The sequence below is a fragment of the Drosophila innubila genome (genome assembly GCF_004354385.1).
Source record: "Drosophila innubila isolate TH190305 chromosome 2R unlocalized genomic scaffold, UK_Dinn_1.0 1_C_2R, whole genome shotgun sequence".
Taxonomy (NCBI): Eukaryota; Metazoa; Arthropoda; class Insecta; order Diptera; family Drosophilidae; genus Drosophila; species Drosophila innubila.
The window spans coordinates 4,206,064-4,223,331 of record NW_022995374.1 but is presented as its reverse complement, the minus strand read 5'-3'; the positions used below and the strand labels follow the sequence as shown (position 1 = coordinate 4,223,331).

The 17,268-nt window shown below is 35.8% G+C and overlaps 4 protein-coding genes across 6 annotated transcripts; 1 reads left to right on the top strand and 3 right to left on the bottom strand.

Moving 5' to 3' along the window:
• Positions 1–1,771: 1,771 nt before the first annotated feature.
• On the bottom strand, positions 1,772–6,599 carry LOC117784663 (PDZ and LIM domain protein 7). 3 transcript variants are annotated; one of them, XM_034622465.1, is made up of 6 exons: positions 5,731–6,599; positions 4,084–4,235; positions 3,930–4,021; positions 2,367–3,223; positions 2,220–2,287; positions 1,772–2,144 (listed from the first exon to the last, which is right to left on the bottom strand). In XM_034622465.1, exons 1-6 carry the CDS (start codon positions 5,935–5,937, stop codon positions 2,039–2,041), a joined length of 1,482 nt encoding a protein of 493 aa, XP_034478356.1. In that variant the 5' UTR covers positions 5,938–6,599; the 3' UTR covers positions 1,772–2,038. The 3 variants fall into 3 exon arrangements, with proteins under 3 accessions (XP_034478356.1, XP_034478354.1, XP_034478355.1); XM_034622463.1 differs by lacking the exons at positions 1,772–2,144; positions 2,220–2,287; positions 2,367–3,223 and adding exons at positions 3,272–3,546; positions 3,653–3,825 and having other exon boundaries at positions 5,731–5,952; XM_034622464.1 differs by lacking the exons at positions 1,772–2,144; positions 2,220–2,287; positions 2,367–3,223; positions 5,731–6,599 and adding exons at positions 3,272–3,546; positions 3,653–3,825; positions 4,304–4,329.
• A 1,322-nt stretch (positions 6,600–7,921) lies between these two features.
• On the bottom strand, positions 7,922–8,616 carry LOC117784676. The gene has a single exon (XM_034622478.1). The coding sequence runs from the start codon at positions 8,487–8,489 to the stop codon at positions 7,995–7,997; it is 495 nt and encodes a 164-aa protein (XP_034478369.1). The 5' UTR covers positions 8,490–8,616; the 3' UTR covers positions 7,922–7,994.
• A 2,524-nt stretch (positions 8,617–11,140) lies between these two features.
• LOC117785949 lies at positions 11,141–13,427 on the top strand. The gene is made up of 3 exons (XM_034624239.1): positions 11,141–12,616; positions 12,679–12,775; positions 12,830–13,427. Exons 1-3 carry the CDS (start codon positions 11,141–11,143, stop codon positions 13,207–13,209), a joined length of 1,953 nt encoding a protein of 650 aa, XP_034480130.1. The 3' UTR covers positions 13,210–13,427.
• Positions 13,428–15,380: 1,953 nt separating this feature from the next.
• On the bottom strand, positions 15,381–16,502 carry LOC117784651 (muscle-specific protein 20). Its single transcript, XM_034622450.1, has 3 exons — positions 16,373–16,502; positions 15,907–16,239; positions 15,381–15,843 (listed from the first exon to the last, which is right to left on the bottom strand). The coding sequence occupies exons 1-3, from the start codon at positions 16,400–16,402 to the stop codon at positions 15,652–15,654; spliced, it is 555 nt and encodes a 184-aa protein (XP_034478341.1). The 5' UTR covers positions 16,403–16,502; the 3' UTR covers positions 15,381–15,651.
• Positions 16,503–17,268: the final 766 nt, after the last annotated feature.

Sequence of the window (17,268 nt, the reverse complement as noted above, 5' to 3'; positions counted from 1 at the left end):
ACTGTTCTGTTTATAAAGGTGAGTTGTATAACGAAAATCCGTTTAATTAGCCAACTTTAGTGTTCGTTTCATGAATGCTGAAGAGAGCTTACTTCAGACCTCTCCGTCTCTCTCGGACAACTTGTTACGAATGATAAATTTCGCTGGCCTGGTCCTTTTATTTCTGAGTGCGCTAATTTAGTCAACAACGCAACAGTAAACACAACAACAACAGCAACAACAAAGGATAAATAAGGGCCGAGTTGTCAACGCCAACGTTTTGTTTGACATTTATTGAAACTTATTTGTTCAAGTTGACTTTTGTTTAGTCGCGTTGCCAGCGACCATTTTGCAGCCCCGTGGCAACAACGTTGATGTGATTTTAATGATGTTGCTGTGTCGCCATGACAGCTGGTAGCATGTTGCACGTAAATGCAGCTGCTGCTGCTGTCAACATTTTATGAGCCTTTTGCGTAATGCGTTCATGTTTTATGCATGTAAAGTTACGCGATAAGTGGTTTTTTTATTGCTGTTGCCCGAAATGTGTTAAGTCGAAGAAGAAGATGTTTTATAACATATTAAAAAAAATTATTTACACCCTCTTGCAGCTCCTCTAGCTAGATCATAACGCATACGCCGCGTATGCAGGCAAACAAACTTTACTCATCAAACCTGCAGCAAGCGAGTAAATGAGTTGTTTAATTGAGTGAGTGTGAAGAGAGAGAGAGAGAGAGAGAGAGAGAGAGAGAGAGAGGAGAGAGTGTGTATATAAGTGCGTTAGAGTGTGTGTGTAAGTTAAGTGCATGACATGCTTTAAGCGTCTGCAGCAATTCAAAGCGCATTTCTTTTGTTGAAAGCTCAAGCACTACAATACCAAAGGACTCAGGACTCAGGAGCACTCAAGCAGCCTGAACTGGACACCTTTTGCACAACTTAAGAGAGAATCAAACTGCTGCTCTTCAAGCAACAACTTTTATATACCGAAAAGAATTAAAATTTAAAATAAAATGAATTTAATTTTCATATTTATTATATCAAGTAAAAAGAAAATTCAAATAATTTACAATTCATTAAATTTATCAAATTTGTGGATAGTCTAAAATTAAAAGAATTTAAAGAAAAATGTAAATTTTTTGATTCAGTTCTTAATTGAAAATTGAAAATTTTATAATTGCAACTCAATAAATTTATTAATTGATTAAATTTTAAGAAATAAAGTTGAAAAGAGTTTAAAATTAAACTAATTGCTTTTCTATATTTTTTTGTTCAAGTAAATTGAAATTTGAAAAACTTTAATTTTATAATTTACAATTCAATTTAATTAATAATTCAAATTAAATAAATTTAATTTCTACATTTATTTATTTAAATAAAATGAAAGTCGAAAAATGTATATTTTTTAATTACAATTTTATTCAGTTCTTAATTGAATATTGAAAATTTTATAATTGCAACTCAATAAATTTATTAATTGATTAAATTTAAAGAATTTAAGTTGAAAAGAGTTTAAAATTAAAATTGCTTTTCTATATTTATTTTTTCAAGTAAAATGAAAATTGAAAAGCTTAAATTTTATAATTTAAAATTTAATTAATAATTCAATGAAATGTTGATCTGCTGCAAATTAAAAGAATTAAGTTCGAATACAATTTAAAATGAAATGAATTTAATTTCTATATTTATTTATTCAAATAAAATGAATATTAAAAAATGTAAATTTTCTGAAAATTAAAAATGTTCAATTGATTAAAAAAGAATTCAAGACGGTAAATTTTTGTTTGCTGCTTTTGTTGAAGTTGAAGAAGAAGAATACTCGGATATGAGTTGAAGTAAAGTTGCGCATACGCCCGGTTGTGCTCTGGCTGTGATGTTGCGGCTGTGGCTGTGGCTTTGGCTGCGCCTGTTAAGTGGAGTGTGCTGTTGACGCATTTGCATAATGAACTCAATTAAAAGTTGGTTCGCCTGCCAAGAATGCGACACCTAAACTAATGACAAGCAGATAAAATGTAGAAGAAATAAAAGAAAAGAGTTCAACTTTGACGTTTGCCTTGACATTGGTCTATGGCGTTTGGTCCTTGCGCAAGAGCTCCTGATTGGCCAGCAGCTGAATGCGTTGGCCAACAAGTCCCAGCGGCTTGCGTGATACTAAATGACAAGTTGATTGTCTGCCGGGAATAGAAGAAATACATTAGCAAAATCGACTTGGAATTGGCCAAGTCAACTCTCTGACTCTGACTTACTTGTAGATGATTTTCTCACGATCTGCCCAGGGCCAGGAGCGTTCCAGATTATCCAGCTTGAAAAGCAGCTGCAGCAGCAGAATGTGACAATGTCATAAGAATAAAAATATTGTGTACCTAATGAGACGTCACATTGATTGCTTTTACCTTTTGTGATGGTGCCTCTGTTGTCAGCGTTGCTGTTGCTGTTGTTGTTGTCGTTGGCGGCGCCTCCAATGACAACTGAGTGGTTGATATTAAAGTTGGCGTTGGCGTTGGCGTCGCCGCTCGCACCTTTGAAGTGTCAATCGCATTGTGTTCCGGCTCCAGCTGCGGGCTCAGCGTCAAATTACATACGCCCTCGGCATCGTTTACACGCAGCTTGGGCACATTTCGCAGATTCCACGTGTAAGTGGTGCTCAAGAAATCGCTATCATTATCATCCGCCTCTGCATCCACATCTGCATCATCCTCATCCACATCCTCATCATCGGAACTGATATTCAAAGCGTCTGCTTTAGCTTCCTGGTTGATGTCTCCGCCTGCAGGCAGTTTAATATAGTAAATCTGCCTGTCTTCATGCTTGTGCTCATCCTCATCCTCATCTTCATTCTCATGCTCTTTGTCGTTGTCTGGCTCATCACTCGTCTCATTTGTCGCATAATTGGCTTCCGATGCATAATCCGATTCCGGCGTCGCATCTTTAAGCGGCTTTGATTCGAATTGTTTCAGGGCCAGCTCATCCTGCACCTGCACCAGATCATCCTCATCCTCCTCATCCCCCTCACTAACACACTCGCTCTCCAGCTGCTCCAGCAATTCATAATCGAGTGCATCTTCATCATAGGAACATTTGCGCTTGTACACAGACTCGGACTCGTAGTCGACTTCGCAGTCCATGGTGCCAAAGGATTGTGAGACTGTGGCCAGTGTTGAGCTGAGAATCTTTGGTATTTCAGCAATGGCCGAGAGCTTTCGCTGCATTTCCAGCAGACGCAACTCAATGGAACTTGGAAGCACGCGGCCTGCATGAGAAGCATTTGCATAGACTACACTCTCCAACAGATTTATGGTTTAATAGCATACAATATTTATTGTAAATACACAATACACAAAAGGCAATACATAGACAGATGCACATGAACAGTAAGAGCAAATAGATGCGGGCATTCAAGGGGTTAACGGGTTAACGGGTTAGCGGGTTAAGTGGGGGCCATCACTCGGACTTCGGGGCAGCGGGCAGGGCCAACAGCATGTTCTCAAGTGTGCTGCTGCGCAGCTCCTGATTATCGCCGACCTCCGCAAAGAAGCGTCGAATGTTCCGTATAATGCGATGATGTGGCAACTCCTGCAAAGGGTGGCAAGGCAGTGGCAAGGTGGTGGCAAGGGAAAAAAGAAAACGGTTTTAGCTTTGCAAATGTTGTTGGCATATCGTTGGATTGTTAGACATTCACCTGCTCCTCCTCGTCGGAGGACTCGTCCTCGCTCAATTCAATGATCACCTCGTTGCCCTCCTCATCGAGTTGGGTTTTGGTTTTCTTTTTCTTGGGCTTGGGCGGCTCTGGTGGCTCTTGCCACATAATGGGATGCCAACAACGCGAGCCAAGCAATGGGGTTGGGGTGAAGTCTACAAAAAGATACAAACCAGGTCAGTTATGTGAGTTGCAACATGCCAGTGAATTATGTGGGATATGCCATGCACTAAACAATTTGATCTTGCAGCTAACTCACCCTTTGGCGGTGGCATCGGTTTTGGCACACGCATCACAATCGACTTCTCCTCACCGGCCTCAAACATGCCCGTGGGATCATCCTCCTCCATGCTGCACAAATTACATAAGCTGTGTGAGTGTAGTCAATAAATAAATTAACTGGGTCGACCTACTTGCGCATGAGGAACTGCACCTTCTTTGGGGTCGCGTTGATTCGCTCGTGTGCCTGGGCCAGTGTCAGCTGCGTTGCGTCCTCTTCGTTTATCTCGAGAATTATATCGCCCAGACGTACCCCCGATTTGTCAGCTATACCATCGGGTGTTACCTACACACACAGTTAGTTTCTTAATAAGGCAGCTGTTACTTTCCTTCAATTTTCTTTCCTAAACTGACAATCGAGTACTCCGAACGTGGCAACAGTTGACTCGCAATTGATCGTCAAATGTTGCGTAGTTCGAGTTTAGGTCAAACAATTGCAAATTATATACTCGCTCGTTCTCTGACATGTATATGACAGACAGATACAAATGGTACTCGCTATACATACAAGAGTTTGCTCCGAAAAAACAATGAGATACTTTTATGTATTTCAAAATTGTCTGCTTAAAATGTGTACCCTACAACGGAATTTCTAGTTCTATTTAGCATACCCTAATATAATATATTCTAATACAAATAAAAATTATCTAGTCCTTACAAAGCCTTAATCTTCATTTTAAATGAATTTAAAATAATATAAAAGTTGTATAACTAAATAAATTTGTATTTTAACTTTTATTTTCTTATCAAGACTGAAAATTTGCATCCTTATTTCCTTCCTCTTGTTGTAAACTTTCAAAAACCTTTATGACAATTGCCGCTTTACTTTTTATGAAAACTTTTAGACACACTAAATTGACATTTTCTAACTGAAATGTCTAATTTAGGTATTTAAGCCTCTTCAATATTAATTGGGACTACAAATTATTTAATATCTACCATCTTTCCACAACAAAATTGATGTTTAGCTGTCTCCGTAATTATACATATTTAAAATATTTACATTTGTTGCCCTTACAATTCCAAGAAAGTGAACATTTTAAATAATAAAAAAAATTTGTTTAAACTCAGAAACATTTACAATAACTTGTTATGGCATTAAAAAATTTTTAATCCCATTTAGGCACATTTTTTCAATTTTTAATTATGATGTCAGTTATCTAGATAAAATATATATTGATATTAAATGTACAGAAATGAGTTAAAAATTCAAAATATCTCAGAACTTAAATTTAAAGGGACTATTATTAAATATTACAATTTATCTATCAAACTTCTCTGCCAAATCAACTATTCCTCATTTGTAGCTCATGCCACACAATACAAGAAATAACAATTTATTTATTTCCATCTTCTTCTTTTTGGTTTTAAACTGAAAAGCAGACGTCAAAACGGAAAGCAATACTAGAAATACATAGTCAGAATAAAGCTAACCCAAATATTGTACATTCCCTCGGCTCAATTGAAACGATAACAAAGTGTCGCTGTTGTGCTCTTTGTCTCTCTCTCTCTCTGTCTCTCTCTCTATCTGTCTTCTGCTCATTTTGTCGCACATACGCCCCGTTGGTCATAGCCGAATAGCTTGAAATACGAAAGCGAAATGCGTGCTTTTGGCCAAAGACCAAAAGAGTCTACAGCAATGACGAAACGAATGTTGCAGCTGCCACATTGCCACATTGCTACACTAGAATTACCATGATGCGGCAGTTGCTTTGACTCTTCAACTATCGCGACTTTTGCATAGTTAACCGGGCGTAAGAAAGTCTTTACAATACACTCACCTGGAAAACGGTTAAGGGCATGTGAAATTCGGCGCCGCCGGTTATCAGAAAACCCCATTTCGTATCATCCTTGGAGTCATAGACATCGGACTCGACGTCAAAGGCGGGAAAACCATCGGTATCGCCAATGCCGCAGGATACCTTGATAATGGGCGCCTTTTTCTTTGTCTCTGGCATGGACCACAGAATTCCCAATGGCTCCGGCATCGTAATTTTATTGTTGTTGTTGTTGCTGCTGTTTTCTTACTCTTTCCCTTGTTGTTTATTTATGTTTTTATTTTTCTCGAAGTTTCTTTTGCGTTTGCTCTTATTTTGCGTATCTGCTCGTTTTATTTATAATTTTTTACGCTCTCTCACACTCTTGCGCTCTTCTCTTTTGCCCTTCTCTTTCGGTTGCAACAGTTTTTATATTTTTCGTTTATTTTTTCTACTTCTTTCAGCGGCTGTCAAAATTCAGTTGCCAAAAAATATAGCCAGTGCAAAATAAATATTTATTTGTATTTTGCCGGCTTTTAGCGTGTGTTTGGCCAATGACTTAAGGCAAATGTTTTAAACGCATTTGGTCACAATCTGAAATCCAATTCACAGTTGCCAACTGTCTCTCTGGCTTATATAATCCTCATGCACGCATTGCACAATGCAATGAATCGATTATAAAATTCAATTCTTTTCCAATTCAATTAGTTACAACACTAAATTTTATTGCTTGCTTAGTTATGACAGATTTTCTTGCAGTGCAAACTTAATGAGGGTATGGCCTTTTTTTTGTATTTATCTTGGAGCTTTGCACTTTTCCACAATTTTCTACTTTCTTTGGCTTCCACACGATTGCACACGACTCGGGCAACTAAAACTAAAATAAATTCGAGAAGTTTGCCTTTGTGGTGCATTTGCTTTTTTATAGCTGCCACACGGCGACGGATGCTGCTTTCATTATACCCTAACCCAATTGGGTGTATTAGTTCTGCTTCAAAATGCAAAAAAAAAAAAAAATACTCAAATAGTTTTTTAACGTTTGTGAATCAGTTACTTTAACTAGAAAAGATTTTGAATCACATTTCAAATTATACGGACTGTGATACTACAAATATAAATCTGTAAAATTTGATTTGGTCTTTAAACGATTTAATACATTTTTTTAATATAAGTAAGCTTAGTTTGAGAGCTTCTCAAAAATTTGAGCTTAGATAAGAGTTATAAGAGTTATGAATGCTTATTTCAACTAAAAAAATCAATGTGAAGGAAACTATTAATATCAGCAAAAAACTTCAATTTTCAATTTATAAAATATAATCAAATTTATTCTATATTTACATATCGGGTATATCAGAGTCGGTTGGCAAGTTTAAATCATTTCTTTTCGGCCTTTTATTTCTTTAATTTTCACGGCGCGTTATCGTCGTGATTGTCTATTGGGATAGGTCCATGAAAACTATAGCCGGCTGTTCTCTTTTGTGTAGTTTCTATTTTTGATGTTGTATGTACTGATTTTTTGCTTTTTTAGCTGACAACGAATGTATTGTTGCTTTTTTTAGTACAATGTTTGTTTTTATTTGTCGTTGCAGAAAATCTACATATAAAGCGAAAAAATGCATTCATCTCATTTCGAGTTACAGTTCATATTTATTCCTAGAAAAGGTAAATAATCTCATCCGCCAAATGCGTAATTGCCAGTGCATTTTTTTTACTCGAATTCATGTTGTTTACTGTTGATTAATTCCATAATTCATATTTGTGCTCAATTATTGTTGTTTAAAAATACATAAGTGTGTCGGCAATCTCAAATCGATGTCAAAAGGTTATATATATATTTTTATTTTATTTTTAACGAGCAAGTTGTCAGGAATACATTGCGATTACGACCCGTAACTCTTTGGAAAAGCCCAACAGCAATGGAGCTTTAATTTATTTTGCTTTGACAGTTGTCAGACAAAGGTTTCCAGCACAGAAACTTGAAGAGTTCTTCGAAAGTTTAGTTATAACCCGAGGGCGAAACCCAGAAACTCACTTATCGACCGGACATGTCGTTTGGCCACAATTGCCTTCAACTCCCCCTGCTCTTATCAGCCTCTCGTTCAACTCTTTTTGTCTTCATCTGCTCCCACTCCTCAAATATGCAGATAAAGGACGAACTCAGCGAGACTGATAATGATTACGCCGCCTTGTAGATAAGAAAAAGTTGTGATGCATATATTTTTTTGTTGTCTCGAAATTTTATTATTAACTATAGCTAGGAGTAGAATTATTAAAGCTATAAATTAACTCTATTCTGCGAAGGTTTCGTTGTCGATCCTATTCGCGTGCTCCTCGTCCTCGGCGCAGCCGTTAGCATATTCCACATCATCTAGTTCACCCGAATCTAGCTTGAACTCCGCTTCAGTCAGCACTCCATCCAGCAGTCCAGGTCCGGATTCTGGAACCGCACGCTTGCGACGAACAGACGAACTCACTTCGGACTTTGTCGTTTTCTCCTCCGATGATGAGGATGCACTGTTTGAGCTGCCGCGCTCTTTGTCCTTCGGCACTTTATCCTGATTGTCTTCTTCCGAGCTGCTACTTGAATCCTCACGAGCTCCTCGACGTCTTCGCATGTGCTCTACGCTGTTGGACTCCTCCTCCACACTCTTGCCACCCAGCTGCTTAAGCAGTTCATCGTCGCTCAATGCAACATCCTCAGTTGCATCAATGTTCACAGGCATAGTTAAAGCTGCCTCCAACATCACTGCCGCCATGGCAAATATCAAAACCCATGAATTCATATTTTTAAATGTTGATTCTTTGAGTTGTAAGTCCTGTGTGTGTGTGTAACTGTGTGTGCTTCCAATTAATTTGTACCTCGCGCTGCAACTTGCGTTTTTGAACTGATCGTCAATGCTGTCTACACTCTCTTATGAAACATTGCTTATTATCAGTTTTGTAGAGTCCAGTCTTACGATTGGCTGACAGGCACGTCAACACAGCTGACACTGCCTCAAATCTAATTAAAGCATTATTGATTAGCGAGCTGCAAAGCTGCAACCGATTCAAGATTCCAAGAGAATCCATATCTAGAATTTCAACCCGACTCTGCATGCATCTTTTCCACTTTAGTACTTTCAGTTTACTCTACCAATGGCTACTTACACTTTGATGATTTATTCATATACAAATATAAGTCATATAGAAATACTTAGAAAATATTTATAAGGTATACAAAAGTCGGCAACACACTTATTTCTGCTCACTTTTGTTCATTTTTCTGAATGCGCAATTTACTGGAACTGCCTGGGCAAGTCTATGCGCAAATTTCAACTAGACTTGCATAATGAATACAAATTGAGCTGCTTCTCTATAATATTGATAAGCCATGTAAGATCAGCAAAGATCAACTGAACCGAACGCGCAATTTGTGTGATTAAAGACTAGACTAACTAAAAACCTGACGCACTAAATAACAACATGAAACATTCAAATGAGTGCGAAAACTGTGTGAACACTCGTAATAATCATAATACGTCAGATGCAGCTATGCTTATCAACTGACGACGCAGTTTAATAATATATTCAATCAATATTGTAGAGACGTAAACCACGGTGCGTATGAATTGATTGGATTGTCAGCTTTAAGTGCAAAGGCCGAGCAGACAATGCCAGACTAAGACCCAGGCAAATGCCACTTAATCCCCAACGACGACGGCGACGGCGACGGCGATGGCAGCCTAAAAAGGATTCCCATTGATAAACAGCAACGTGAGCGGCATGCTCAATAAAAATCTTTAGCTCAAACAATATCTCTTTATTTGCAAGTAACTTAAGAGCATTACTCAAAAATGCTGTTTCTATTATTATGTATAAATTACTTAACACTTATGAGTACAAAATGTTTCATAAGACAGTCAAAATTGATATAAAACATTAGCATTGTTTGAGTAAAAGGTGTCAAAAGGTGACGGAAAATTGTTTGAGCATTTGGCGAAATTAAAAGCAAATATTTAACAGTCATGGCTTATGACCTTAAGTAGCTGGAAAAGTTTAAAGCTAAGAAAGCATAACTGAACTCACAGCCAGCTGATTGAATTTGATTCCCCGATGAATGTCCTGCCACTTTAGCACAAAGCAAATACAAATACATATTCCATTGCATAAGTTGGGAACATCAAAAAGCCAAGTGACGAAACGAATTGAAATGAAAATCTACTGCATAATTCAACGGAATATACAATTTATACGCCTCACTGCTTATACCCTGGTAACTGAAAAGGGTTATTGGGTATACACCAAAGAACAAAAATAAAATCATCAAAATAGGTATTTTGTTGTATTTAAAGTTATTTAAAATACAATCCATGATAATGTCATTTATATTATTTTTCTTAGCAATAAATAATATTTCCATATACAAAGATTATAGCAGGTCTCAACTCTGTGAATGGATAATGAAACTAATGAATTTAAAATATTATATTTGGGTTTATTTTCACTTATAAATGTAATTTCAATTTGATTATTTATAATTTAAAAAAGGCAAGTTCAAATATCTTAAATTTTGTTGCCTACTTTTAGGCTTGCAATGAAATACTTAGCTACTTTTTATTAGATTTTATTACACGCTTTTAGGGCTGTGCCTGATATTCGGGGTGTTCCAGAAATGTAAACCATCTAAAAACCAACCAAAAACTCATACATTTTTGGTTGGTTTTCAGTTGTTTTACATTTCTGGAATATCACTAATAGAATTTGCTTTGTTTTCATTGCATACTTTTGAGCTGCGCTGAAATATAAAAACAATGTCTAGCTTATATTTTTTAAACCTCCTTTATCTTGAAAGTACTTGTGGTTATGTCGGCATTGCCAAAGCTTAATAGCGCAAAAAAAAATAATAAAATCGTCTGGCAACTGTTTGTACATTGGAGTTCATACAATTTATGCAAATTGCGTCAACGCGCATTGCAGCATTTTATGGAAATCAACTGGCACCTGATGTCCTAACTAAATATTTGCCAGCTACGCTTATACTTATTTGTTTGTATTTTTTTTTTTATATTTATTAAAAATTTATCAATGTCATAAGTTTGCAAAGACATCAATCAACTTAAAGGCAGTGAAAATTTGCTTGGGCGTAAAATGTCATATATATGTCGAGATAGAAATGAAAAGCAGGCCACAGTTGCTGCATAATTAACAAATTTCGTACATACTTCAAATTTGTGTTAAGCCTCAAATAATGGTATGATTATGATTGTTTTCAAGTGCTATTTCTCCGTTGTTAAATTTGTAGAAAATTCAATTAATAAAAGAATTTAATAGTATAGATGCCTTTGCTTTAAAATAGAAAGTCAGATTTAATGTAAGTTTAACACACATTACACAAAAAAATCAAGAAAAAATATTAAAATATATACAAAAAATAAAAAAATAATTAATACCTTCAATGGACACTGCAACAGGCTCAATTATAACCCCAAATGATCCCGAAGCCATTCAAGGTGATGAGAATCAAGAAGATGTGGAAGGCAATGCTATCCAAGCCGATCAAAAGCTAATGATTGAAGTCCCCAGAAATAGCAAAACTCTTACAACAGTATATTTTCCGGAACCGACAGAAAGAACAGATGAAGAGAAGAGAGAAGAGCGCAGGGCTCGGCTGAAGAAAGCACGAGGTATTCGCTTCAATGTTGACGAAAAAGTAATTGAAAAAGACATGCCAATTGAAATTTCTATGGATAATTCAAGTAGTAATTATACGGAACAGGACACAGCTATTGCCACACCCACACGATATTCAGTTCCTACAGATATTGAGACTATTAGCTTAGAAATGTCAAATGAGAGTGAAGTAGTCGAAAGACTTCTGAATCACTATTCAGATGAGAATCTGGAAAGTCCAAAGATGGAAGTTGTAGAGCCAACAACGACAGCGGATTCAATTCAATTGAAAATGGATTTCTTAAATGCATTTGAGATTCCTTCAATCTCTGACATTTCTGCAGACGCCGAAGAAGAATTCAGGCTCTCCATTATTTCTACTGGACAACCAATTACCTACAGCACTGTAATAGATAAAGGTAAATTTGTTAATCCTCTGACTGGAGAAAGTCTGTCGAGTTCGTCAATTTCATCTTATTCTTCATTTGAATTTGATATGTTCGGAAGTGTGGAATCTCAAATCATGGATGGGGAATCTAAGTCGGTAGTCAGCTTTTCAGATATAAATCAATTAGAACTTTCTGCCCACAATATCTTTCCTGGGGATGAGGATTATGAACAGCTTGTTCAATTTCATTTAATAAACTCACCCCATAAGGAAAGAGATGTTTCCGTGGATGTCGTCTTGAACGAATCTTGTGGAATAATTAAGCATTTTCTATCCGAAATCCTTAATAATGTTGTCAAGCGAATTGAAACATATCCTAACGATGAAAAAGTCCGGAGACAGCTCGATAAAGAGAAACTTTATAGCGCTTTAAAAAATGTATTTGAAGATTATTGCGTTGCAAAAGATATGCATAATTATCTCAATCATAAATTAGTCGAATATCATAGACGACAGAAGATCGTTCGAGTATTCGAAAATCTGTCGCCCAGATTAGCTGAAATCGAATACGATAGATATATCGATGCCTTGGTAGATTATGATCATTATCTAAATCTGATTTCAACGACTAGGGCTAAAAACGCCTTTGCTGTAAGTCGCGCTGAAGAGGAAGTGTCGCAACTCTTTGAAGCATCCCAGCATCGGGAAAAATGTCTGGAAAAAAAAATCCTCAGTACCATTGGTAGTAAATCTGAACATCTGAGAAAAATAGCCAATCGCGAACTAAGGCTTATGAGAAAGTATCGAGATGAGATTAGTGATACACGGTTTTCTTTAATCACAAGAAAGCATACATTTGCTGTAATAACCGCAGTAAGTACTCAACAACATATTTTATACTATTATTTAAATTATACTAATTGTATGCAATGCAGAAAATCCTTAAATATGATCAGATAACTGAGAGCCTCACCGCAAATGAATTTATTGACCTACAAAATCAGGTAATTGCATTGGAAGAGAAGATCGATGGTAATTATTAAAGTTTTGTGATAAATATGCACTTAATCATATCATTTCAATTAGAACAAAATCATGAACTAAAAAGGATGCGGCAGAACTATAATACAAGTGTGCATGTAAGTCAGCATTCTCGCGAATATACACTTGCACTGCAGGCAAAACTGAAAGGACACAGGAAGAAATTGGCGTTGGAAGAAGAGCGTCAACGACAGCTGCGGGACAGTCTCTATCTAGCCAAATTGACACATAATCAATTCAATAAACAAAAAACAGAACTCACCTTTCAGGGTGGTCTTTTAACCATGCCAATTCTTATGCATGACTATGATGAAACGGTCGAAAGGTTGAATTTAAAACGCTCCAATATCAAGGACATGAAGGAGACCCTAAAGCGATTAACCCAACGCATTGCCGAACTGCAGACGACCTGTGCTTCAACTTAATAACAAATCTAGCTGACTCAAATAATTCGATATGAAAATTTTATATAAGCAGTCTGGAATGTGGAAGTTGAGTGATGTAAAATGTCTGCTACCCTGTAGTCAGCTTTGTCATACCCTATTCCGTCTGCTTTTTGGAAGACATCTTCTTATTTACCTACTTTTAATAGTGTAACTATTAGCGATGTAAATCTAAAATAAACATAAAGATTTAAATTAAATTTTAAACATTGCCGATTCATTACGAAAAATTTTACAGATATATAGATTCATTGATTTACCATATAAAATTTTCAAAAATTGATAATAAGTATGTTATTTGATTTTTGATGCATATTTTGTATTTACTAGTAACTACCCACTAATTTCGTATATGAAAATTAAGTATTCGAGTATAAATGTTTTCTTGAACATTAATAAACAAAAATATGTTTGTTAAAAATGACGAAACAAAAATTAATAATATAAATTAAATTAATGATATACTATTTATCATGCAGACCTTCTCACACATACACATACACATTATTTAGCCATGAAATGGACAACAAATCTTTTAATGAACAAACAAGAAATATCAGCACATTTCAGTGTCAAGTTTGATACTTTATGTTTGTTTTTCTTTTCGTTCTTCTCGTTTCTTTGAATCTAACACACTATCATAATTAATTGCACGAAAATACGTAGCTAATTTTTTTGAATAAATTCATATGTATAATTTCTCATAAAAAACTTATACTTTTATATAATTTATACATATGCATTTCTATTTTGAAAATGTGTAAAACATTTCCCTAATTATTAATATCGAATTGTAAACAATTTCAACGTATGCCACGCGCATTCGATTATTTTCATTTGGCCCAATTGCGCAGAATTATAAATATTTACATTTTTAGAAACGCCATTTATTCATTCCAATATAGCTTGTTAACGATTTAAATCGATTATTGAGTCATTTACAACGTGAATTTTGCTCGTCTCTTACCTATAAATTTTTAAATTTCTTAAAAATAGCTTTATATAATTAAACAGATAAATTAAAGAGATAGATAGGCAAAAGAAGAATTTATAATATTGTTAAAAAGGTAGAAAACGTCTCCATGTCTGTTTCGATGTCAATTTGACTTAAATTTGGCATAGATCTTACTAATATTTATATTCAAAAGGACAACATTTTTAAAAAGGTATTGAACTAAAAACTGTTTCTCACTAATCCAAATATCATAAATTTAAAAAAAAAAAACAGCTACATGTTTAGTCTTTTAAAAGAAAATCAAAACAAGATTTTTCCACTTAATCATATTTAGCAAATAGAATTTGTGGAAATGTAGATTACTAAGAGAAATATATTTAGAAAAGTCGTGCTCGCAATTAGCAATAACTAATGAAGTACATTTTTCATTTTAACCCACATAAATGCAGCAAAGTGGAACGCAAAATAATCTAAAAATGTATTAAATTATGATGAATAAATCAAAAAGAAAGCTAAAGAATTTGTCAGGTGCATAGCAAATTAAATGGGGTCGTGAAATTCTGAAATTGTCTGGTCTAATGTTTGTGGCATTTGCCAATAATTTTCAATGTCGTATCACACCTGCATTTTACGTATTACCGAAAAAAAAACAATTTAAATAAAATGCAAAAATTGTGGCAACATAATTTCGAGATGTTTTCCTTATTTCCGTTTAATTGCCAAATTTCTATCCTTATGTCTACGAATGTATCTGATTATCTATTAAGTAGGTGTCTGCAATGACCTCAGCATGCTTCAGTGGAATTTTTCGCACACACTTTTAAAAGAGGCTGTTTATATACTCAGGTATACATATAAGTATTATTACTTATAGATCTTTATATACATATATAAGGCAGCCATATTTAGATCGTATGTGTGAAAAGATTTTTGAGCGTAAATATACAGCTATATATATGTAAATACAGATATAGATAGAGAATCAAATGAATAAATAAAAAGATACACACCCACACAAAAGCAACACACACATTTACAACACACATTATGTATAAGCTGAAGGTTATATTGAAATGCTCTGCTGGAATTTAATTCTCCTAGTTCGCCAAATGTCTCGCAAATGTGCCATTAAGTTTAATGGCCGAAACGCGTTTTAGCTATTCGTTCTACATTAAGAGTTAAATCAGATACGTTTTCATTTTCATTTACATTTTCTCCACATTTTCATCATCTTTATTTTTGTATAAATAAACTTAGGCGTATACTTAATATAAGGCGCATCTACAAGCCTTTGTGTTGTTGCATGTGCATTTGCATTTGTGTAAGTGTGTGTGTATGTTTTTCTTTGTTTTTGTGAGTGAGGAATATTTTTTGTTGGTTTAATGTTGCATTTAAACTTAACAATTAAACATAGATTTAATAAAAAATGATAGAAAGATTGACACAATTAATGAGAACCCCAGGCGGATTTACTTGCCGAGCAAGATCTTGCGGCCAGCGCCCAAGTTCTGGCCAGCCTGTGTGGCACCCTTGTTTGAGCCAGCCTGCAGGCCAACAATGGTCTGGCCAGCCTTCAGCTGCTCCTCGCTGAAGTCACGCTTGCACTCATCGGCGGGCTTGGGGCCCAGGAAGGGACCCTTGAAGTCGTCATGCTTGTAGGTCTGCAATAAAATAAAAATCAAATTATTGATCAATTTTTGGGAGAATTGTTGTTAAGAACTTACAGCACGGCCCAGAGCGAAAATGGTGTTGGTAACGTTGGCAATGTCCTTCTTTTCGTACAAGTCAACGGTCTGGAAGACATCAATATCGGGTACACCGTATTCCTTCAATGCCTTCTGGAAGTTGTTAATGTTCTCCATGAACTTGAACTGGCCACCAGATGAGTTGACCTTGGCAACGGCGTTGGGCGACAGTTTGTTGATCAGACTGCAGAGCACCTGGCCGTCCTTGAGCACATCCTCGTATGCCTGACCAGCGGGGAATTTCTCACCGAGAATGGCCTCAATCCACTCCTGGGCCTCCTTGTCCATCTCGGGATTGCGTTTGCCGGCAATCTAGGCAATTAAATCAAAACCATTAACAACTTGATAAACACATTAACACTTTTAATTTTAATTTTCATTTCTAGTTTCTTCTTTTCATATTTTATCACATATTTTTCCGAAATTTTAAACATATTTTATTCACCTTGGCACGAACAGCACGTTCAAGAGACATTTTGTTTGTGATTTGTTATTGGGGGAGGTTTAGTCGGTTTGTATGATCTTCACCAAAGCTATTGCAAGCCTACACTGATGCCAGTTCACAGGGCGTATGCGGCTTTTAAAGCGCGAGAGCGAGAGATCAACGCACACACACAAGCACACACACTTTTCAAGAATTTTCCAAAAATATATCCGAATTCGGAGTCATCTATACGAGCGAGCGAACTGTGAGATTTTCTAGCCAATGCGTAGGTGTCAGTTAGAACAGCGTGTATGTGTGTGTGTGTGTATTTGTATTTGTGTGTGTGTGTGAGTAATATTTATTCTCATTTTGCCGACTTTGAGCGTCGCCATGGCATGAGTCGTGTGTTTTAATTTTAGACCGGACCATCCAAAAACTCAATTTCAATAATTTTCTCACACGTCATGTGAAAAATAGACGCGCGCCTTAAAGTAAATTTTTACAAGCTGATTTTCATTCCCGCTCCTCCCAGTTGTTATTTTATTTATTTTTTTTTGTTTTTCCACAATCCAATTAACGTATACATAATTTCAACATACTTTGTTGATCCGAAAAATTTCCACTTTTTATTTCGGACTCAACAAATACTTTTAGCCTTTTCGCCTTCTGGCCAGCTGTCTTGTTGCAATTATTTGTTGGCTTGTTGTGCACATTTTTTTTGTTTGTAATTTCCATTTGGGATTTGGAATGCATTGGCTCATGCTCAAAATTGGCATGAGTTGCCTTTCAATTGTGCGCAGCGTCAAAAAATTTGAAAAGTGAAAAGTGCTTAAAGAAAATTCACAAATTTCAAATTCAATTAGCAAATAAAATAATCACAAAAGTATTTATTGCATAGTCACTTCATCTAAGTGTGT